General features: G+C 39.9%; 1 protein-coding gene across 2 annotated transcripts; it reads left to right on the top strand.

Annotated features, from left to right (window-relative positions):
* The first annotated feature begins 535 nt into the window (after positions 1-535).
* On the top strand, positions 536-2,129 carry LOC122003705 (transcription factor bHLH148-like). 2 transcript variants are annotated; one of them, XM_042558766.1, is made up of 3 exons: positions 536-631; positions 769-1,429; positions 1,956-2,129. In XM_042558766.1, exons 2-3 carry the CDS (start codon positions 846-848, stop codon positions 1,978-1,980), a joined length of 609 nt encoding a protein of 202 aa, XP_042414700.1. In that variant the 5' UTR covers positions 536-631; positions 769-845; the 3' UTR covers positions 1,981-2,129. The 2 variants fall into 2 exon arrangements, with proteins under 2 accessions (XP_042414700.1, XP_042414701.1); XM_042558767.1 differs by having other exon boundaries at positions 1,909-2,129.
* Positions 2,130-24,402: the final 22,273 nt, after the last annotated feature.

The following is a 24,402-nucleotide window of genomic DNA, read 5'->3' as shown; positions in this document are numbered from 1 at the left end:
GTAAGAGAGGTAAAATTGAAATGAAGAGCACTTTTTGGGAAAATAAAATTTGAGTGTGCTTTGGACAAATCAAATTTGAAATGCGTTGTTTAGCATTGGATATTCAATTTTGTGAATCAATTAATTTTAATGATGATTAATTTAATCTTATAAATTTTTTTTACCGATTAGTAGAGTGTTTAGAGAGCTCATCCAGATGGATAGGCCGGAGAAAAAATAAAAAAAGATTTACATATTTAACTTCAAATTTAACTTAATGCAAAATTTTGGATTAATTTTTTTGACTTTCCCCACACTTTGTTAGAAGTTAGAACCTCTGCTTCCTGATAACTCACCAGAATCTAATCAGGAAGGCACGTGGCCAAGTGGATAACCACGTCCCACTTGGTAATGAAACGGAAAATATCATCAGAGCGGTCGATCGTGGTTGTAGGAAATGGCAGCGACAGCTGTGCTTGTTGGGATGACAAAATTTGTGTTAATTAATTAGTACAAATTTTAAAAGAAAAAAAATAATTTAGATTAATTATTAATTGAAGCATCTATTTCTTCCCATATATGCGTCGGGTCTATTCGTCTCCCTGCTGCCTCCTCCTCCCTTCCTTACCAATTCATTTCTGTCCAGGAATTTGTGAGTGAATTTTTTTTTTTCACTTTTTTTTTTGTTGGATTCTTGGTAAGAATCCTATTTGGATGTCTTGCTTTAAGGATTGTACAGCTTTTTCGATCTTGGAATTAGCCTGTTAATTTGGTTGTTTTTTGATGCAGGAAGAAAATATTGCGGATTGGTTCTTCGAGTGGGTGCAGCAATTTCCACGGACTTGGAGGTCTCCAAGGGCATTAGCATGGCGATGTCGGACGCGGTAGGGGAAGCGGCGGTCGGGGGCGGAGGGGAGAGGAAACGGAAGCGCGGGAGCAAGCCAGTGCCGGCTAAGTGGCGGACGGAGGGTGAGCAGAGGATCTACTCCTCGAAGCTCATCGATGCCCTCCGCCGGGTCCGCCACTCCTCTGCTTCTGCGCCGTCCTCGCCGCCCTCGGATCACGTGCGAAACCGCGAAGTCCGAGAGGCAGCGGATCGGGTGTTGGCGGTCTCGGCGCGCGGAAGGACGCGGTGGAGCCGCGCGATTCTCTCGCGCAGGACTCTCAGGCGTCGGGTCCGGCTGCGAGCCTGCCGGCCGAAGCCTGGCAGCGCTGCCTGTGTTTCCCGGGCAGCGGCCGAGAGGAGAAAGTCTCCAGCGGTGGAGAAGAAGACGAGGGTCTTGGGACGGCTAGTCCCAGGTTGCCGGAAGCTGCCCTTGCCGTCGCTCCTGGAGGAGGTGTGGGATTACATCCCGGCGCTGGAGATGCAAGTGCGCGCCATGAACGCCATCGCCGAGGCCTTCTCTACCGCCGGCGGTGCCCCGTCGTCACCGACTCATGTCGACTCGATGTAAGTCCCACGCAATCCGTAGGATATCTCTTCATTTTTCCTCTTCTTTCTTTTAATTTTTTGTTTTTTTTTTATATTTTTCTCTCCCCTCCAAATTGATGGCGTATTCTGTTGTACATTTTTGTTGTCTGCATTCCTTTTTGTTTTAAAATCAATCCCCATCAATTACGAGAGGTTTCCACCATGTGCTGCGAATCTTTCATATGCTCTCGCCGGTAGCTAGATTCCACATTGTTTAACATTTGTTTTGCTTCCTCCGGCCCGGCGCTGATTAGTTTTCTTGGATGACCTCTACGGTCTCTTGTTCTGTAACCTTGGCATGTTCATTATTTCAAAAATAGTTTTTTTTGCCCTTTTTTTTGTGACCTTCCCATGTTGTGAATGCCGAATGATCACATTATTATTTTTTTTTAAAGTTTCATCTGCAATGCTTATGATAAAATATGGTAGACTTTTTGCCTGGGTTGTGGTCTTGTTAGAGTGAGAAGACATTATAAGTGAAGTGAAGTGAAGTGAAATGAAGCAGGTGGATTGAAGAGGAGACCATGTGAATCTGAGCATGCAGCAATTCAAAGTGGAGATTTTTTTTTTAATTTTATTTTAGAAGGCAGTATGTACTAAAAGGATCATAATAGCAATAAAGCAAACATAAATGAATGTGTCAACCGCACAGCAAATGAAAGTTAAGGTTGAGAATCAAGTCATGTGAATGGGGCTTCATGGCGGCTTCATTATTATTCATAGGGCCCTAACGCTCTGCTTCTGCCTGTTGGTGTTGTGCCATGGCCAGCGTGCCCTGTGATTAATGAAAAAGATGAACATTGCGAGAGCTTTTACTGCCATAAAAACTAGTCAGGCAAGAGACGAGAGCAGGACATCACATGAGCTGGCAAAACACCATGATAAAAGAACCATAAGGAAATGGGATAGAAATAGAATAGAAGAAGAGAGTCGAAGGGAGCTGATGCATGGCATAAGCAACCATCATTGATTTCCCAGGTGGCCGGCCTGTGGTCTGTTGTGTGACAATGTGGCCAACAGTGAGGTAACGTGCGAGGGGTCCGGCCCTTGTTGTTGTTTGGTTCCTTGTGTTTGATAGGCAACGATACAAGCTGACCATGTGGCAAAAATGCAGAGGGTAGGGTGGCTGGCCTACCCTTTGCCCTTTGCCCTTTGCCCTTTGCCCTGCCTAGTAAAGTCACAAGGTGTGACATGTTTTTGGAGTCATATGCATCTGATGCCACACAGCTTGGCTTCTGGCTCATTCGCAGGGAAGATGCTCTGTTTTTGGAGTGTTGTTTTCGGTGAGGGACACTAGAGACGGGAAAGTTGGAAACACAATCACATGTTGAATTTATATGTATTATTGGATTAACACATTATCCTCTTGTCTGCGGCGGCAGCACAATTAGAAATGCCAATTTCAATTTTTGTATGGCCAAAAAGCCTCGACAGGAGCACAAAAGCTATTTTTTAAACTGTTTAAATATTTAATGCAATTAAAATTCAGACTAAAATATATATATATATATATATAGAGAGAGTCTGAATTTTAATTCAGTTTATATATATATTACTTCGATTGGAAAAATAAAAAATAAAGGTTATATTCTCAAAGTTTAAAATCTATCATTCTGTCTGTCATCTATCTATTTCCAGATGAATCAATTAATTTAACAAGGTAGGGTAGATAGGTAAGCTCTACTATTGATGTAGCTAAACAGGTCCAATGAATGACTGAATGGACAGATTGGGCCAAGGGGTTCGTGAGCCACATAGACTGATAGGTTTGGTGGGCTTATCCCATCAAAATTTATATAAACTAGTCGGGTTGGATAGTCTAGTTAGGCCGAGTTCTTGTGCTAAGTCAAGCAATTTTAGTATTTAGTGGGTTAGATAATTGATTTAGTTGAGGTGAAATGTGTTGGTGAGTTTGGTGTCTGACCCACCTACCTAGATTGTTGTACTTGGTTCCCCTCTAAACAGCATGTGCAGCTAGTTAGGCTTTGATTGGCTCACCCTCTTAACTAGCGTCCCTAGTCCATCAATTTCAATTGGGTTGGATGGGGTTGGTTGGGCCAATTAAGTTGATTAATTTTGTTGGTTCAATTTACTCTTGGTCAAAATTAACCATATGATACAGATTGAATTTTCATGTGTAAACTTGAGTGATATGTCAAATAATTCAAAATTCATTTGAAGAACCTTCAAGTTCAAGGAGGCAAGCAAGTCAATCAATTAGTTAGTCTAATCAAATAATGTTGATTGATTGATTGATTTAGTTGGTCATTGTGGATTTATTAGACTAGACATTTATCTTACTCCACTCAATTTGTTCGCTCAACCAACCGAGCTGAAATGATAAAATGACTAACTAGTACTGGATTCGAGATAACGATCTAGATATGTTTCTGTCACAATCGCTATTTGAGAGAGAATCTGACCTTTTACAACCCTTTTTCTTTGTGGATATAAAATGATGTATCCATAATGGCACAGTTTATATCGTCTACGTATGCATGGACTCGGCCAGGTACCATCCTCGAAGATGATTCCAGTTGCTCCAGGCCCATGCTTGGTATAGGTTCTTGTTGTCGATTTGGTTCGAAGCATGAGCCCAACTCCCCGGAGGAGAACAAATCCATGACCAATACTTAAAGCAATACAGCACTTCTCCGGTTAGGTTTGACAGCGGACCAAAATTAACTTGTGTCTTCTATTAGCTAGAACGTAACAAAATGCAGCCACGCTATGTGCGTGCGTTCTGATTATAATAAATTTTACAGTCAGTTGGAGCCCAAAAAAAAAATTTTGTCCTTGATCTTGAGCGGAGCAGTCTAGTATTATCGATCTCATGATAAATATAAGTAGATAAATCATGAAAGTTATTCTATCTTATCGTAACAATCCTTTGCATGAGAAAGACCAAATATCTAACTAGACATTTTATACTCATGGTCCTAAAATCATTTTTATTTTTAGATTAATTTAAGGGCTCCTATTTTATGGCCTCAGTTTTTATATTTTAATATTTATTTATAATCAACTAAAAAGCATTCATTTTTTACTTTTAGATTAATTTAATAGAAAATCTGTTTTTATTTTAGATTATTTTAATTTTATTTGTTATTGATTTTTTAATTATATATCCTATTTTTTAAAATTTATCGACCTTTTAATGATTCTAAAAACACATGCACTTTTACATGATCGCTCTTTTCATCTCTCGTATCATCTCTAAGCCACCTAAATTTGGTATAAAATTAACATCAAAATATTCCAATCTATATACCAAATTCTGCACTAAATATGTTGTGGAATAGTAAAACACCATCTTTGTGGGAGAAGATTTTTATTTTTTTAATTTTAATATATAATTAATAAAATCAAATGTAATTAATTTAAAATTATTATTATTTTTGTCTTTACTAATTGGATATCTAAATGTAATTAAATATATTTATTATTTATATAAATTTAAATTAAGAATATTTAAATTTTATTATGTATATTTGTAAAGATTTAATTTATTAAAATTATTATTTTTAATTTACTTGATATATTTTAATTATAATTATATTTATAAATTATATCATTAATTTCAAAAAAATATAATATAGTATTAAAATTTTTGATCATAAGACTAAGAGTTTCTAGTTTGATAAAGAAATACTTATTATCCTTTCAAATGTATTAATTGAGTATCTATGGGAACAATATAATAAGTCTTGTAATATTATATTTTCAATTAAGTGTCATTATTTTTTTTAAATAAAAAATAAAAAAATATTTTTTCCTAATTGTATGTGATTTTATAAAATTAAAAAAATATATTTATGCCAAAACAATTATATAATAAAAACTAAAAATAAAAATCACATTTTTTTATATATATTCGTTGGAGGCTCAATTTTAAAAAAATTTAATCTATCAAATATTAATGAAGTATTTATTGACGATAAAATTCACACGTATTATTAATGATAGCATATGGTATATATAAATATATAAAATAGAAAAATACATAAATTAGGAAAACAATAAGTATTTCCTAATAATAAAATAATAAGTATTTCATAATAATAATTATTCTCTAATAACTAGGAAACAAATAATTATTTTCTAATAATAATTATTCCCTAATAACTAGGAAATAAATAACTATTTACTTATAATAATTATTTTCTAGTACACCCTCTCAAGATGGTGTCCTAGAAATGACACCAATCTTACTGCAAATAACAAACAACTGAGGTCGAGAAAGTGACTTTGTAAGTGCATTAGCCAACTGATCCTTAGCAGGAATATGAGTAACTCGTAGTTCGAAGGCCTGCACCAGATCACGAACAAAGTGATAGTCAATAACCAGATGCTTCATCCGAGAGTGAAAAATAGGATTATCTGAAAGATACGTGACATCCAAATTATCAGTAAAAAACACAGCAGGTGTGGTAATCGGAAGAAGCAGATCTGTCAAAAGTAACTGAATCCATTGGATCTTAGTTGCTATAGAGGCAATGACATGATATTCAGCCTCTGTCGAAGAAAGTGCAACTGTGCGCTGTTTGGTAGATTTCCAGGAAACCGGATTAGCACCTAGAAAAATAATAAATGCATCTGTAGAACACCGATCATCTAGATCTCCTGTCCAGTCTGCATCGGAGAAACCATGAAGAGTAAAAAGTGTATCCGCAAGAAGACGAATGCCAAGATCCCTAGTACCATTGAGATACCGAAGTAGACGCTTCACAGTACCCCAATGCGTCTCTGAAGGAGCATGCATAAACTGTAAAAGCTTGTTGACCGCAAAGGAAATATCAGGACGAGTCATACGGAGATGTTGTAAGCCTCCAACCACTTGCCAGAACTTAGTCGTATCAAAAGATGAAGACCCATCATGTAAAGTAAGACGAGAGCCAGCAGCAATAGATGTGGAGACCGGCTTGGAATCAAGCATGTTGTGTTTGGAGAGAAGATTAGTGACATACTTTTGCTGAGACAAGAGAAGAGCATGTGAGGTTGGACGAACTTCAATACCGCAGAACAGGGAAAGAGCCCCAAGATCCTTAATCCCAAATTTTGCATGAAGTTTACATACTATGACATCAACAGAAGAAGCATCACTCTCTATAATGATTAGATCATCAACATATACAAGAAAATAGATAACAGTATCATCTCGAGAATAAACAAATAAGGAGGTGTCAACTCGGGATGCGATAAAGCCAAGAGAGACCAAGAAAGTGCATAGCTCCAAATACCAGGCACATGGAGCCTGCTTCGCCTTATGCAAATGACACACATGATCCGGAAACTCAGAACTGTGTATACTCGAAGGTTGCACCATATAAACCTCCTCTGCAAGATGACCATTAAGAAACACATTGTTTACATCAAGTTGCCGAAGACACCACCTCCGATTCGCAGTCAAACTAAGAACAATGCACATTGTTACTGGATTAATAACAGGGCTGAATGTATCATAAAGTCAACACTAGGGCACTGATGAAAACCCTTGGCAACAAGGCGAGCCTTATACCGATCAATTGAGCCATCAGAATTACGCTTAATGCGAAACAACCACTTATTACCCACAAGATTTTGGTCTGGCGAAGGTGGGACAAGAGTCCAAGTCTGATTACGGAGAAGAGCATCATACTCTTCATGCATGGCCTGTATCCAATTCGGATCTTTGAGCGTCTACGTGATAGAGGAGGGTTCACAAGGTTGTGGAAGACTAATATGAAGAAGATGTTGGAACCCCAGGTTATTTTGGTGTGATCAACAAGTTAAGTTAGGTCCTGTGGTGTTTTAAACCTGTGTCTAAGTATGCAGAAACTTAGGAGTACAGGAAGTTGAGCGGAAGATGTGGCTAGCGAGAAGGACGGCAAGGGGAGAGAGTCGACGTGCTCGGTGCGTCCAAGGGATGAGGTGCCACGGAAGAGTACCCCGGCGGACGAGATGGAAGTGTGCGATGGTTCCGAGGGATGAGGAGCCGGAGTGGAAGATTGCTCGGGGAGCAAGAGACGTAGCTAGCGAGAAGGTCGACACGGGAGAGAGTTGACGGGCTCGGTGCGTCCGAGAGACGAAGAGCTGCGGATGAGTACGCTGGTGGATGAGAAGGAAGTACGCGACGATTCTGAGGGACGAGAAGCCAGAGCGGAAGCCTGCTGAAGAAGACTGGAAGTTGGGTTCAGGTGAACCCTATTCCAGATGGCCGAGATCACCCAAGCGAGCGGAAGACCCCGACCGAGGCGAGCAGTACCAGAGCAGAGGGACCGAATCAAAAGTCAACCCTGTTGACTTTAGTGGTCCGGACGCCTGGAGTTGAGCTTTGACCAGGATCGCGTTAAACACGATCCGTTGCGTAGGTGATAAAAGTTTATCCCCTCTCAAGCACCTGAAACCCTTCCAGACACCCCGACCAAGGTTATAAATACAGTCTTGGTCTAGAAGCTAAAAAATAAGACAAGAATTAGCAATCCAACACTTGTCCACTTCATTTGTAGTTTAGCTTCTTTATTTTCTGTGCTTAAATGCTGTAAGAGGCTTTTCCTCTTGAAAGGAGATATCTATTGTACTTCAACCTCCTTGGATTAGCAACCTCCCCGGTTGTAACTAAGTAAATACTTGTGCCTCTTTCTTTTGCTATGTTCTATTTATTTTCTATATGCAAGTGTTAGTTTAAGAAGTCTGAGAAGGGTTGTGTTTATTTTTTGCAGGGCTATTCAACCTCCCCTTCTAGCCAACCGCCGCGGTCCAACAAGTGGTATCAGAGCGATGATGCCTCAGAAAGACTAACCGCCGACTGAAGCAACGAGATGGCCGGAGCTAACATCTATCCACCAATATTAGAGGGGGAGTTCGCATTTTAGAAGCGACGAATGCAGGTTTATTTTAAAACTGACTTTAATATGTTATTAATAATGAAACATGGTTTTGAAGTGCCCAAAAGTAAAGAAGGAGAAGAACTTGAGGAGCATATGTGGACTGACGAGCAACGTAACAATGTTATGGCAAATGGTATGGTCGAGTCCAGTCTTTTAAGTGTACTACCTGCCAAGGATCTCGACAGAATCGGAAAATACAAAAGCACAATAGAACTTTGGGAAAAGTTCTTGAAGCTATACGAAGAACCAGTTGAGGTCAAAGCTGACTCCTCGATGGACACTGAGCCGTTGTCAAAAGAATCTGAAACCGAGAAAATTGCCAGAACGTCTCTCACCGCCGAGCATCTACCAGAAGACGCAATCAGCTCTTTCTCAATGAGCATTGAGAGCATTGATGAAGGGGGAGGAACGTCGGAAGAAAACAACTCAACAGGGGGAGAGTTAACAGCCGAAAAGGTAAGTCAGGTATGACCTCCACCTCCTGACCAATTGACTAATTCAATCAAAACCTTATCGAAAGATTTTTTCGAATTAGAAAATATATTGTCAAAAGATTTTGCAAATCAGAAATTATTTTGTCGAAAGGATTTTACGAATTAAAACCCAAAAAATTATTAAAGAATAGTGGGTTAAAGGAAACTAATGCAACAACTTGTTGATTAAAGAATTTTGACAAACTAATAATAGAAAATAACATGTAAAGGAAAGAATATAACTTTCTGCATGCTTAATATTTTCTGCTTCAAATTTGAAAAATTGTGACTTGAGTAATTATGATAGACTAAAATGGAAATTTAGATACCATAACGATATTAAAGAAATGACAATAACTTAAGAACGAATTTTGTTTAAATAAAAAAAATAATAAGCCAGTATTATTCTTTTTCCAATTGTTAAACTATGAAAATTTCGTTTGAGTCATCCGTGCCTACAAAAGTTTTTTATTTTAAAAAAATTGCTTATCTAAAATGCAATTTGTGTTAAATCTTGAAAATGCATGCTCTATTTTTTTCAAGATCTCAAAATTGATTTAGAAAGCTATCAAAAATTTATTTTCAAAATCATGCTCTAATTGGTTTGTATTTTTCAAAGTATTTCAAATAAATATACTTCGCTTATTTTCAAATAAATATATTTTGTTTTACCCTTAGATTTTTTCTTGGAACCCTATTTTTTTTATGTGATCAAAGGGGGAGAAGGAAAAATATAAGTCTAGGGGGAGGTAGACCAAATTTTCTATCTTTTTTGCACTTTAATGCAAAATTTTATTACTCTTAATTTATGTCAATTTACCCTATCTTAACTGTTAGTTAGAGCCCTAGAGCCAATCATTTGATGATTGTATGGACTTATGTATATCATATTCATGTATATATATTAAGGCATTTGATTTTTGGTTATTATGCTTATTTGTATTAGTGCAAGATAAAATAAGTATAGTAACGTCCTAGAGTAGAAAAGGTTCTTACCTATATCAATCGATTGGTTGAATCGATAGTGAGATGATATAGGGAACACTACTCTAAATCGTTCCTAGTCGAGTATTAACATTCAGGGACAATGTTAATACAATAAGACTAGCATGTAGGTCAGCTCGATGACTTGATCTCACAAGTCATGGATATAGAGATATCAAGCTGACACATGGGTATGCATTAGAGAATGTATACTGAATGACCCGCCATGAGAAAGTATCATGGATCGTTATATGAGTGTCATATACTTTCTCATGTGACTATTAGTATGACTATTAGTCCTTTGACCTGAAGTCACCATGGATCCCTACATAAGGAGTTATGTACTTTGGTTTCGTCAAACGTCACCCGTAACAGGGTGGACTATAAAGGCGATTACTGGGTATGTAACAAATTATGCAGAGGGATGTGAGTGATGTAGATGGGATCTATCCCTCCCATATGACGGGAGCGACATCAATATTCTTGATAGAGTTAGACCACAAAGTGCATGGCCATGCCCAAATGAGTCAACATGAGATGTTGAGCTCATTTGATCGAGTGAGTCTACTTGGAGTTCAAGATTTAGATTGATTAGAGGATGACACGGTCTATGCCTCACATTGATCAATCTAGATGTCAAGGATAGAAGGACATTTGACATATTTTGTGAGGAGTCACAATTGGTAGTCACAAGGTGATGTCGGATCTCGACATTCTTGTAACTTGGGTAGTAATGATGTGTTGCTAGATACCGCTCATTACTTATGCTCCTAAATGGGTTTAGGGCATTGCCAACGTTACAAGAACCTATAGGGTCACACACTAAGGACAATTAGATGGAGATTTGGTTCATATGATGAACCAAGAGGATTAGATTCATTTGATGAATCATATTGGATTAAGAGTAATCCAAATTGGGCTAATTGAGTTGGACTCAAGTTGATTCATGTATTCAATGAGTCTAATTTAGATTATGACTCATTAAATCAACTTAATTTAATGAATTAGATTCATTATATTAAGTTAGCTTGAATCATATGGTTGGATTAGATCAACCATGAGAGAGATTTGATCAAGTTTGACTTGATTTGAGAGGAAGAGAAAAAGTCATGTTTGACTTGACTTTTTTGCCACATCACTAGTGAGTTGGCAAGATGTGGACCAATAGGATTGCTCCACATCATCAATGTGTGCCACCTCATGGAGGTTACAAGCCTCCATAGCATTTAATGTGGCCGACCCACATTAAATGAGGAGGTTACACTTGTTGCCATGTCATTTAGTGAGGTGGCAAGATGTGGACCAATAGTGTTGATCCACATTATCCTAGAGTGCCACCTCATGGGGGTTACAACTCTTGATGGTCTCCACATTAATTGGAATTAATGTGGGGGTTACACCTCCTAGAGTGGCCGGCCACTTGATGGCTAAGGGGTTTTTTAAATTTCCTCTCAATTGATTCATTCACTCTTCTTCTCCCTTGGGTGCTCTGTCTTCTCCTTCTCCCATTCCTTGGCCGAACACTCCATTGGTGCTAGCACACCTTGTGTTTTGGTCATCTCTTTCTACTTGTGTCCGTGTGGATACATATAGAGGTTGTCTACTTTGACAACTAGAGATCCGGAGACATCTTGGACAAGCAGGAACGCGAAGGGCTTCGCTACAAGGGTAATGATCTTAACTTTAGTGTAGATCTAAAGTTTTTACAAACTCGTACAAGAAAAAGGTTTTTTGATAATTTTGTTTACGAATCTTTGCACGAGATCCATGGCTTTGGGTGACTCGGGATTTCCGCGACGCGAAAAAGCGGTTTTCGCGGCCCGAAGAACCCAACAGTGGTATCAGAGTCACGTGCAAAGACTTGTACGAGTTCGTTTGTATTTTTTATGAAAAATATACCTTATGTGATTTTCTGTAAAAATTGAGTTTTTAGAGTTTTTATGAGTAATTTTTCCGTAGAAGCGAAGCACAAGTGTCTCGGCACTTGTAGGCTTCGGCTACCGGAAAGTTTTCTTTTAAACGGCTTCGTTTTACCCCAAATATGTTTGGGACAGCGGGGTCGGGTTCCATTAGATCGCAAAGGAGCAAATCACGATGGTTAGATCGTGGGTAGGGGCATTGCCCCTAACCCCGCAAGGGAATTTGCTTCGCGATTGCACCCGAAATCGCTAAAAACGAACCCGCCGGGAAGATTTTTTCGAAACGGCAATGTCTTGACCCAAATCGTTTTGGGACAGCGGGTTTAGGCACTGTTGGATCGCAAAGGAACCCTCGCGATGGTTAGATCGCGGGTAGGGGCGCTGCCCCTGGGCCCCGCAAGGGGATCCGTTCCGCGATTGCGCCCGAAACCGCTAAACGGGACCGCCGGGAAATTTTACTCATAAAAATTGTAAAAATTATTTTTAAAATTATAGAAAAATTATGAAAAATATATAATTTTGAATTATATATTAATTTGTGATAGTCATGGCCCAAAATACCCAATAAGATTGGATTTGTGTTGTAATTCATAATACGGCCTGCGTGCCGTCATATGATTGTGTGTGCTGTATTTTTATTTTTTTTTTCCACGGCCTGCGCGTCGTGCCTTTCTCTTATTCTGGTTGTAAATTAGATTTAGACTCGAATGTAACTCGAGTTTCAAATTGTAATGTACAAATTGGAGCGGTGGAGGGTCCACACGAGACGGAGTTCCGAGGCGGGCACGAGCAACACAAGGTGGTCAAAGGGAGGAGCTTGGAGAAGCTGTTGACCCTAGGTTGACCATTCGATCTTCTCATTGGCTTGAGAAGATCGTAGTAGGGCCATGACTAAATCACAAATAGATTAATTAATTAATTGTTATGTATCTGATGCATGTTTAATAATTAATTAATTAATTAGTGCCTTAACGATTAGATTAGATCTAAGTCGTGCACATGATGCACCCTTGCGATTGGATTAGATCTAAGTCGTGCACAAGATGCATCCTTCTCTATTAGATTAGATCTAGATCGAACCAACTCTAAATACCTAACCGTGCCGTGATACCTATCACTACCTCGATCACATGTATTGTTGAATCTGCCAAAGCAGAGCAATACATATTATCTTGGTAGGGTACGGAGGGACAATCTTGGTCCCGCCTATCAACGCATGGGTGAATACAAACTCAATTAGATTGAGTATTCCTAGTTACTCGGTTGGATTGAGTCAACTATAGGTATTCTTCCAATAGTTGGAAAGGTAGGACAAAATCACGTTTATATTAACTCTCGGGCGTATTAGCCAAAGCTAACTCGAGTTTTAATATAAATGCGGATATTGATTCTATAAACAAGAGTTGCATAGAGATGTAATTGGTAATCGTTACCTACCGATCATACTAAGCCTTGGGCGTATTAGCCAAAGCTAACTCAAGGGTTAGTATGATGTGGATCTTGTCCCACAAGAATTATATAATTCAGTGGGAGCATCATTTAATTAAAGGCCTAATTAAATGATTTTTAAAGAATATGATATTTATTTTTGCAAATTTTCTGTTGTAGATAACCATGACGTCGAACACGAATTCCTTCTCCCTGCGATCTGTCCTTGAGAAGGACAAGCTCAACGGAGCGAATTTCCTGGACTGGTACAGGAACTTGAGAATAGTCGTAAACTGTACGTTCTGGAGCAGCCCATTCTGGAGGCTCCTCCTGCCACTGCCACGCGAGCTGACCGGGATGCTTACAAGAAGCATCAAGATGACGCATTAGATGTGTCCTGTCTAATGCTCGCGACCATGAACTCTGAGCTTCAGAAGCAACACGAGTTGATGGGCGCTTACGATATGGTTGAGCATCTTCGCCAACTATATCAGGGACAAGCGAGGCATGAGAGATTTGAGATCTCTAAGGCATTGTTTCAGTGCAAGATGTCAGACGGGGCTCCTGTAGGTCCTTATGTACTCAAGATGATTGGGTACATAGAGAACCTACAAAGACTGGGGTACCCAACCTGCAGTCCTTGCCAGATAGCTATAGTCAATTCGTTCTCAACTATAACATGAACGAGATTGACAAGCCACTACCCGAGCTACTTAGTATGTTACGAACTGCTGAGATTAACCTTAAGAAGGTTAAGCCCATTCTGATGGTCCAGAAGCACAAGGGCAAGGGCAAGCCCAAAGGTAAGGGAAAGTCCCAAACCAAGGGCAAAGGCAAGGCACTGAAGCCTAAAGGAGGGGTCGCCAAGGATGCTACCTGCTTCCACTGCGGTCAGACCGGGCACTGGAAGAGGAACTGCAAGGTATACTTGGAGGATCTTAAGAAGAAGCGAAGTGAGACTTCCACTTCAGGTATATATGTTATAGAAGTCAATCTATCTATTTCTACATCATGGGTATTAGATACTGGATGTGCTTCTCACATTTGTACTGATGTGCAGGCGCTGAGAAATAGCAGAGCATTGGCAAAGGGCGAGGTGGACCTACGAGTAGGCAATGGAGCACGGGTTACTGCTGTTGCTGTAGGAACTTATCAGCTATCTCTGCCCTCTGGGCTTGTACTAGATTTAGATGATTGTTGTTATGTGCCTGCTCTTACTAAGAACACAGTTTCAGTTTCTTGTTTAGACAAGAAAGGATACTCTTTTATAATAAAAGACAAATGTTGTTCTGTTTATTTAAAAGATATGTTCTATTGTAGTGCACCACTAATAAACGGACTCTATATTCTAGATCTTGAGAGCCCTATCTATAACATTAGTACCAAGAGGTTCAAGTCAAATGACATGAACCAAACCTACCTCTGGCACTGTCGCTTAGGTCATATAAATGACAAGCGCTTATCCCAGCTCCATAAGGATGGTTTGCTGGACTCATTTGATTTAGAATCATATGAGATATGCGAGTCATGCCTACGAGGCAAGATGACCAAGACTCCCTTTAGTGGGCACAGCGAGAGAGCGACTGATCTGTTAGAACTCATACATAGTGATGTATGTGGCCCTTTCAATGTCGCTGCTAGAGGCGGTTATAGATACTCCATCACGTTTACTGATGACTTCAGTAGATATGGTTATGTGTACTTGATGACACATAAGTCCGAATCCTTTGAAAAGTTCAAAGAATTCAAGAATGAAGTACAGAACCAGCTTGGTAAGAGTATTAAAATACTTCGATCAGATCGAGGTGGTGAATACTTAAGCCATGAGTTTCGTGACTACCTAGCTGAGTGTGAGATTCTATCCCAACTCACTCCTCCTGGAACACTACAGTGGAATGGTGTATCCGAAAGGAGGAATCGTACCTTATTAGATATGGTACGATCTATGATGAGTCACACAGATCTTCCGACATACCTTTGGGGCTATGCTCTAGACACGGCAGCTTTCATTCTCAACCGAGTTCCATCCAAGGCCGTGATAAAGACACCATATAGGATATGGACTGGGAGAGAAGCCCAGGTGTCTTTCATGAGGATTTGGGGCTGAGAGGCTTACGTACGACGTCAAGTCTCAGACAAATTAGGACCCAAATCCGACAAGTGCTATTTCATTGGATATCCCAAGGAAACTAAGGGATATTACTTCTACATTCCCAGTCAGCACAAGGTAGTTGTGGCAAAGACTGGAGTCTTTCTAGAAAGGGACTTTGTTTCTAGAAAGACTAGTGGGAGCGCGTTCGATCTTGAAGAAGTTCAAGATGCGAACAATAGCACTAATGCCTCGATGGAAATTGAACTGGAACCACAAAGTGTTGTGGATGATGTTGTTCCACAAAGAGTTGAGGAACAACAACCAGTTCAAGTAGACATACCTCTTCGCAGGTCTGATAGGGTACGTCGTCAGTCTGAGAGATACTCATTTCTCTTGTCTGACCATGATGACATTGTGTTCATAGAGGATGAGCCCACCACCTATCAGGAAGCTGTGATGAGACCAAATTCCGAGAAATGGCTAGAGGCCATTCTCGGAGCTGGAATCTTCGATTCGATGATGCGATCAAACAGTTTGGTTTCATCAAGAACGAAGATGAGCCTTGTGTCTACAAGAAGGTTGTAGAAAACATAGTTGTCTTCCTCATATTGTATGTGGATGACATACTACTCATTGGGAAGGACATCCCTATGCTTCAGTCTGTCAAGACCTGGCTAGGGAGTTGCTTCTCAATGAAGGACTTAGGTGAGGCATCCCGCATTCTTGGGATACAGATCTATAGAGATAGATCTAAGAGATTGATTGGCCTAAGTCAGAGTACATACATTGACAAGGTACTCCTTCGGTTTGCCATGCAGAATTCCAAGAAGGGATTTCTGCCGATGTCACATGGCGTGAGTCTTTCGAAGACTCAAGGTCCCTCTTCTAGAGAGGAGAGAGATCGCATGGATCAGATCCCTTATGCCTCAGCCATAGGATCGATCATGTACGCCATGCTATGTACTCGACCTGATGTCTCGTATGCTTTGAGCATGACGAGCAGATACCAGTCAGATCCAGGTGAAAGTCACTGGATAGCGGTCAAGAATATTCTTAAGTACTTACGAAGGACTAAAGAATATTTCTTGATATATGGAGGCAATGATGAGCTAACTGTAAAGGGTTACAGTGATGCTAGCTTCCAGACCGATCAGGATGATTACCGATCGCAGTCAGGGTTCGTGTTTTGCTTAAATGGTGGTGCTGTGAGCTGGAAGAGTTCGAAGCAGGACACAGTAGCTGATTCTACAACAGAGGCCGAGTATATTGCTGCATCAGAGGCAGCAAAGGAGGCAGTTTGGATCCGCAAGTTCATCACTGAACTTGGGGTGGTTCCTAGCATCGCTGACCCAGTTGAGCTCTATTGTGACAACAATGGAGCTATAGCACAGGCAAAGGAACCTCGCTCACACCAGCGGACCAAGCACATACTACGACGCTTCCATCTCATTCGAGAGATTATCGATAGAGGAGATGTGAAGATTTGCAGAGTACCTACAGAGGCTAACATCGCAGATCCCTTGACCAAGGCTTTGGCAAAGAGGAAGCATGATGGTCACACTAGGTCATTAGGCCTTAGAGCCTATACTGATTGGCACTAGTGCTAGTGGGAGATTGTTAGTTAGAGCCCTAGAGCCAATCATTTGATGATTGTATGGACTCATGTATATCATATTCATGTATATATATTAAGGCATTTGATTTTTGGTTATTATGCTTATTTGTATTAGTGCCAGATAAAATAAGTATAGTAACGTCCTAGAGTAGAAAATGTTCTTACCTATATCAATCGATTGGTTAAATCGATAGTGAGATGATATAGGGAACACTACTCTAAATCATTCCTAGTCGAGTATTAACATTCAGGGACAATGTTAATACAATAAGACTAGCATGTAGGTCAGCTCGATGACTTGATCTCACAAGTCATGGATATAGAGATATCAAGCTGACACATGAGTATGCATTAGAGAATGTATACTGAATGATCCGCCATGAGAAAGTATCATGGATCGTTATATGAGTGTCATATACTTTCTCATGTGACTATTAGTATGACTATTAGTCCTTTGACCTGAAGTCACCATGGATCCCTACATAAGGAGTTATGTACTTTGGTTTCGTCAAACGTCACCCGTAACAGGGTGGACTATAAAGGCGATTACTGGGTATGTAATAAATTATGTAGAGGGATGTGAGTGATGTAGATGAGATCTATCCCTCCCATATGACGGGAGCGACATCAATATTCTTGATAGAGTTAGACCACGAAGTGCATGACCATGCCCAAATGAGTCAACATGAGATGTTGAGCTCATTTGATCGAGTGAGTCTACTTGGAGTTCAAGATTTAGATTGATTAGAGGATGACACGGTCTATGCCTCACATTGATCAATCTAGATGTCAAGGATAGAAGGACATTTGACATATTTTGTGAGGAGTCACAATTGGTAGTCACAAGGTGATGTCGGATCTCGACATTCTTGTAACTTGGGTAGTAATGATGTGTTGCTAGATACGGCTCATTACTTATGCTCCTAAATGGGTGTAGGTCATTGCCAACATTACAAGAACCTATAGGGTCACACACTAAGGACAATTAGATGGAGATTTGGTTCATATGATGAACCAAGAGGATTAGATTCATTTGATGAATCATATTGGATTAAGAGTAATCCAAATTGGGCTAATTGAGTTGGACTCAAGTTGATTCATGTATTCAATGAGTCTAATTTAGATTATGACTCATTAAATCAACTTAATTTAATGAATTAGATTCATTATATTAAGTTGGCTTGAATCATATGGTTGGATTAGATCAACCATGAGAGAGATTTGATCAAGTTTGACTTGATTTGAGAGGAAGAGAAAAAGTCATGTTTGACTTGACTTTTTTGCCACATCACTAGTGAGTTGGCAAGATGTGGACCAATAGGATTGCTCCACATCATCAATGTGTGCCACCTCATGGAGGTTACAAGCCTCCATAGCATTTAATGTGGCTGGCCCACATTAAATGAGGAGGTTACACTTGTTGCCATGTCATTTAGTGAGGTGGCAAGATGTGGACCAATAGTGTTGATCCACATCATCCTAGAGTGCCACCTCATGGGGGTTACAACTCTTGATGGTCTCCACATTAATTGGAATTAATGTGGGGGTTACACCTCCTAGAGTGGCCGACCACTTGATGGCTAAGGGGTTTTTTGAATTTCCTCTCAATTGATTCATTCACTCTTCTTCTCCCTTGGGTGCTCTCTCTTCTCCTTCTCCCATTCCTTGGTCGAACACTCCATTGGTGCTAGCACACCTTGTGTTTTGGTCATCTCCTTCTACTTGTGTCCGTGTGGATACATATAGAGGTTGTCTACTTTGACAACTAGAGATCCGACGACATCTTGGACAAGCGGGAACGCGAAGGGCTTCGCTACAAGGGTAATGATCTTAACTTTAGTGTAGATCTAAATTTTTTACAAACTCGTACAAGAAAAAGGTTTTTCGATAATTTTGTTTACGAATCTTTGCACGAGATCCATGGCTTTGGGTGACTCAGGGTTTCCGCGACGCGAAAAAGCGGTTTTCGCGGCCCGAAGAACCCAACATTAACTTGGGTTGCTTACATCAAAAAGGGGGAGACTGTTGAACCCCAGGTTGTTTTGGTGTGATCAACAAGTTAAGTTAGGTCCTGTGGTGTTTTATCCCTGTGTCTAAGTGTGCAGGAACTTAAGAGCACAGGAAGTCAAGCGGAAGATGTGGCTAGTGAGAAGGATGACACGGGGAGAGAGCCGACGAGCTCGGTGTGTTCGAGGGATGAGGTGCCGTGGAAGAGTACCCCGGCGGACGAGAAGGAAGCATGCACTTGTAACGCCCGAAAATTCTCAAAACTATTTTAGAAATATTCTATGAATTTTCTGGAATTTTAGAATATTTTTATGATATTTTTAGAGTAGCGGAAGTAGCAAAAATAATTAGAAAAGCAAAATAGCTTAAGCGGGAATTGAACCCGAGACCTACGGTTTACGGATAATGTTAGTAACCAGTTGAACCCAGCAGGGCCGTGCTGAAAGGAAAGGGAGGCAATTAAATTTATATTAGAGTTGGGCTGAAATTACCCACTTAATATAAATAGAAAATTTAAGTGGGGTTTGGTTTATTTTTAATTGGTTCGGCAATTTCTCCTCCTCACCCTAACCTCACGCCGCACCTCTCCCTCTTCTTCTTCCTCTCGGCGCCAATCCTAGGGTTCCCTCCCTAGGGCCCCAAGGTCATCTTCCGGTGACAACTCCGGCACGAGGACGCTCTTCTTCGCGAGAGGAACGCATAGACGTGAGAAGATTGTCGAAGGAGTCATCTCAACCGGAATTCTAGCGAATAGAATTGTAAGGAAATTAGCATACGAGGTAAGAAACCCCTCACCTGCAGTATAAGTAGCTTCCGTGTGGATTCCATGTTTTAGTTTAGTAATATGTAGACTTTCGGCACAAGGATGCGAATTAGTGCATACTAAGTGTTCGATTAAATTATTTAGCACAGAAAAATACAACTTAGGCATTTTAATAGCTCAGTAAATGCAATAGAAGCATTTAAATAGTTTAGTTAGCCTTGCCACAGTATATATGGGACTACGGTCCAATGGGTGGGCACCCACAGTCGCCTCTAGGTTCAGATAACCTAGTAGAAGCAAGGTAAATTAATTAGCTATGATTCAGTATTTTATTTTCAGTATTGGCACTGTACAGGATTAGATATCCCTTGGGTTGGGCTCCCATAGTCGGTCCCTAGGTTTAGATAACCTAGTAAACCTTGCTAAATACGGGATTTGCAACCCCGGGTTTAGTTGAGGATGCGCGCATAGCATGTACAGTTGCCGGGCCAATTAGCAGTATGATTATGTATTTTAATCTATTATATTATAGTTTTTCAAAACTCACAAAGATCAGTTATGTTAGTTGAGTTTGAATTCAGTTCCAGACTAGTTTAATTCATGTTCAGCTCAGTTTTCCTTGTTGTTACCCATGATAGTTATGGTTAGATTTGTATGCCATGCTTTGGTGTTCATGTTCAGCTTTTATTACAGGTGTTTAGATGATACTATGCCATGACTAGCTTTGATTTCTATGTATGATAACATGCCATGTTTCAGTCTAATCAGTGCACTTTCAAACAGCATGTTTTAAAAGCATATTGCATCGAATGCATGTTTTAGTGAGGTAGATGGTTTCTTACTAAGCGAAAGCTTATAGATACTTTCTTTTCCTTATACTGCAGATAAAGGTAAAGGAAAGATGGACTAGCGGAGGCTGGAGGACAATGCTACGAGGATGTGTGTGGGCAGGAACTTGGAATAAAAGATCTTAAGGATCTAACAAGCTTTATTTATGCATTAGAACTTTCAGCAAAATTAGTTAACTGTTAGAACCTTATTATTCTACACATAGTACATTTGCATGCCATGAATTAGTGAATCATGCGTGATATCATGTTTAAAATGTTAGCTAATACATGTTAAAAATGTTTCTAGCTGTTATAGACTTGATGTGTATGAGTTGGGCACGAAATAGTGCTGAAATCAGGGGTTCTGATTCAAAATCGAAACCCGATCGATCTGATCGATTAGAGTTGGTTGCGCCCTTTGGATCGGTCGGTGACCAATCCGATCATGAGAGTTAGCGTCTGTTATGGATCGGTCAACCGACCGATCCGATGCAACAGAGAAACTCACCGATCGGGCCACCGACCGATCGGTGAGAATCGATCTACCGACCGATCGTGGTAGACCAATCCAACCGCATACGAAGCAAGATAGCTTGTGGATCGGTCAGCCGACCGATCCAGAGTCTGGATCGATCACTGGATCGATCCGACAGCCCAATCAATTCATGGATCGATTGAAATGCCTGATTACAGCTAGCAGGACATCCGAGAGGCATAGATTATCTTCCCTAGAATGTGTACAACTCCTAGGTCCACCTAGAATATTAAGTTCAGATTTTACAGTAATCAGTTTAGTAAAATTTTAATCAATCCAGATTTCCACAATAGTAATTTAGCACAGCATAATGTAGCGATCGGCCTCACAGCCTAGTCAGTAGAAGGCGGGTCGTTACAGAGTGGTATCAGAGCAGTTTCCATACTTCCTACACACACATCAGCATTGTACCTGCAGCTTCCAAGTAAGAATACCTCTCACTTTGTATGTTTATTGCTTTTCTGTTATAGATAACTAAAGCATGCTTGTTTATGATAGTAGTTAACATGATAACAATAGTTTCTCTATTATGCTTGTGTTAGTCATGTATGTCCTGCATGTCTTTAGAAATGACACGAGGACGCCCAGCTAGAAGGGCACCAGCCACTGAGCCCCAGCATGAGGCAGGCCAGACCTTACAGCACTAGTGGCTCAGTTACAGCAGCAGCTAGCTGAACAACAACAGGAAATAGTCACCTTAAAGGTTAGTCAGCAGAATACTCTCACTGCCACCCCAGAGCCTAACTTAGCGACACCAGTGGTCTTAGAGGGTCCACCAGTCCAGCCTACGGCACCAGTAGCCCCAGCAGTAGGAACGCCAGTGGCAGAGAGTCAAGCCAGAGAATTTCTCAGGCAGTAATGAACCATGGGATGCTCAGGCATGATTCAAAACACTGGAAAGTATGATGGAGCTTCTGGACTGGCCAGAACATGAGAAGGTGAAGTGCGCCTCCTTCTGTCTGACAGGAGATGCACGTATGTGGTGGGAGAGAATCAGAGCGAAGCGCCTAGTGAACCAGATGACATGGGCTGACTTCGAGAAGGAATTCTTTGAGGAGTTCTTTCACGTGCGGGTCACCAACCGTCACTACGACGAGTTCACTGAGTTTCGTCAGGGCAACCTATCAGTTGAGGAAGCCGTAAAGAAACTCAACAGGTTGGCTCGTCTATGCCCTGAATTAGTCAGCACAGAAAGGGAACGAATCCGGTTGATGCTCAAGATGCTGAGGTCGGAAATAGCAATGAACGTGGCTGGTGGCGTTCATAGGCCACAAACAACAGAAGAATTAGTGAGCAGTGCTCTAATCACTGAGCATTACCAGTGTAACACCCACTAAGCTTTTAAGATAAATATGAGAATGATGAATTTACCTTAGAAAAATATTAGTAGAATGTTGAACCAAAAAGAAATAAAAAGAAATAAAAATAGGGAATGGTCAAGGATTGAACCTTGAACCTCTCATGATGTAGATGATAAGATTAATGGGTAATAACCAGTTGGAATAGGAATAATATATTGATAGCAAAGGAGGGAAACTCATGATAAGGATGAGAGTAAAAGTTAGCCAAAAGAAAACAAGAAAAGAACAAGAGAAAGGCAACTTGCCTTCCTTCTTTTCTCTCCCTCTTCCTCTCTCTTTTTGCCGTGACTTAAAGAGGAACATTAAGGGGATTCATTCCCCCTTGTTTCATCATGAATAATGAGAACAAATAAATAAATAACATAAAAAGAAAAAAATGGAAAAAAAAAGGGCTAAGGGAGAAGGAAAGCAAAAACCAAGTTTGCTACCTCTTCCCCCTTAACATAAAAGAGAATATGTAAAGAGAAGATTTTATTTTCTCTCATTTCTCTCATTCTCCCCTCTCCCTCACCGAGAACCTCAGTCCCCTCTCCTCCATCTTCAGCCCCAAGCCAAGGTTTTCTCCTAAGAAAGCCTAAGATACAAGGAGGACTTAGAAAGGGAATCAAGGGAAGGGAACTAGAAGAAGAGGCTACTTCTTCCATCACCACACCTTAGATCCACAAGCGAAAAGGATGTAAGCTTCCCCTCACCTGTGGTACAAGGTGTTTTATGTACTTTTCGGATTTTATGAGGATTAGAAAACCTAGAATAGAATTTAAGAAAAATTCGGCCAAAGAAGAGTTTTCAAATCTAGGAAGGTTTAAACAAGTCCTCATTTCATGATATTTTTCTATGCTATGTAGGAAGGTTTTCCTTCATGTTTTTATACCTATATGATGCTTGGTCAGAGGAGTATCTAACACTAGAATTTTGGCCAAAAATATTTTAAAGAGGTTAGGGAAATCATTGTTTAACCAAACTAGTACAAGATTCCCTCCATGAATTACTAAGGGTCTTTTATTGGTTTTTCTTGCTTGAAAGTTACTTGGAACCAAAAGAAATCCACTCATATGTTTCGGCCAAGAAAAGAGCTTAGGGTTAGGAAGACCTTTAAATTTAGGTAACCATGTTTATATGATAGAATATAGAGTTCTCTTAAAGAATTGCATGTCGAATATTGCTAGAAATTCATGAACTCTTCATTAAGATTTTCGGCCATAATAAGATGGATAGCTTAGAAAAGCTTAAACAAAATTTTAACATGCTCAAGACCTCTGTGATATTAAGATATGAAAGTTGTTTAATGCTCTCATGCTTAATTAGGATATAGAGAATTTAGTTACATGATATATGACATGTAAGATCACAAGGGTCCTAGCTTGTTTATGAACCAAATTTGTATATGATGTTCTTAGTAATTTTTGTCATGAAACTTACTTAGGTTTTCCATGCTTTAGGCCACTTAAAACCTAGTTTAGAGATTGGTAGGTTTCGGCCATGAGGAAAAATAAAAGAAAAAGGAAAGAAACCTAGGAAGCCTAAGACACAATTCACATGTATGTTTATTATGCTTGTCTTTATACATGCTATGAAACTTGTATGACTTCCTATGCTTTTAGGCTATTTAAAGCAAATTTAAACACTGATGAGTCTCGGCCAAGTAGGGTTTAAATGACCTAGAGGCCTTAGAATTGAAACCAAATGTGTTAAAAATGCTTCTTATGGAAATATGATAATATGTTGATTGTGTCACATGCTTGTATAATTTTTCCATGACCTAAATGGACCATTGTATGTTTCGGCCATGAAGGGATAGATGCCCTAGAAACCCTAGAACAAAAATTAAATATGCTCATGTCACTCTACATGAAATATGATAAGTAGAAAGCCAAAGTTCTCATGCTATATGTTGTTTAATGACCTAAAATGAGGCTAGGGTAAGTTTCGGCCATACCCATTGTATGATGCCTTATTATGAATTTATACATGATGTTAGTTCAAGTTCACATGCTTGTATGCTTGCTTTTAGCCCTAATGAATACTTGTTAAATTTCGGCCATGACATATGTTAAGGGCTTGAAGAACTTAGGAACT

Source organism: Zingiber officinale, chromosome 7B, assembly GCF_018446385.1.
Source record: "Zingiber officinale cultivar Zhangliang chromosome 7B, Zo_v1.1, whole genome shotgun sequence".
Classification (NCBI taxonomy): Eukaryota; Viridiplantae; Streptophyta; class Magnoliopsida; order Zingiberales; family Zingiberaceae; genus Zingiber; species Zingiber officinale.
Note: the sequence above shows the minus strand (reverse complement) of the source record. Positions and strands in the feature narration are given on the sequence as shown.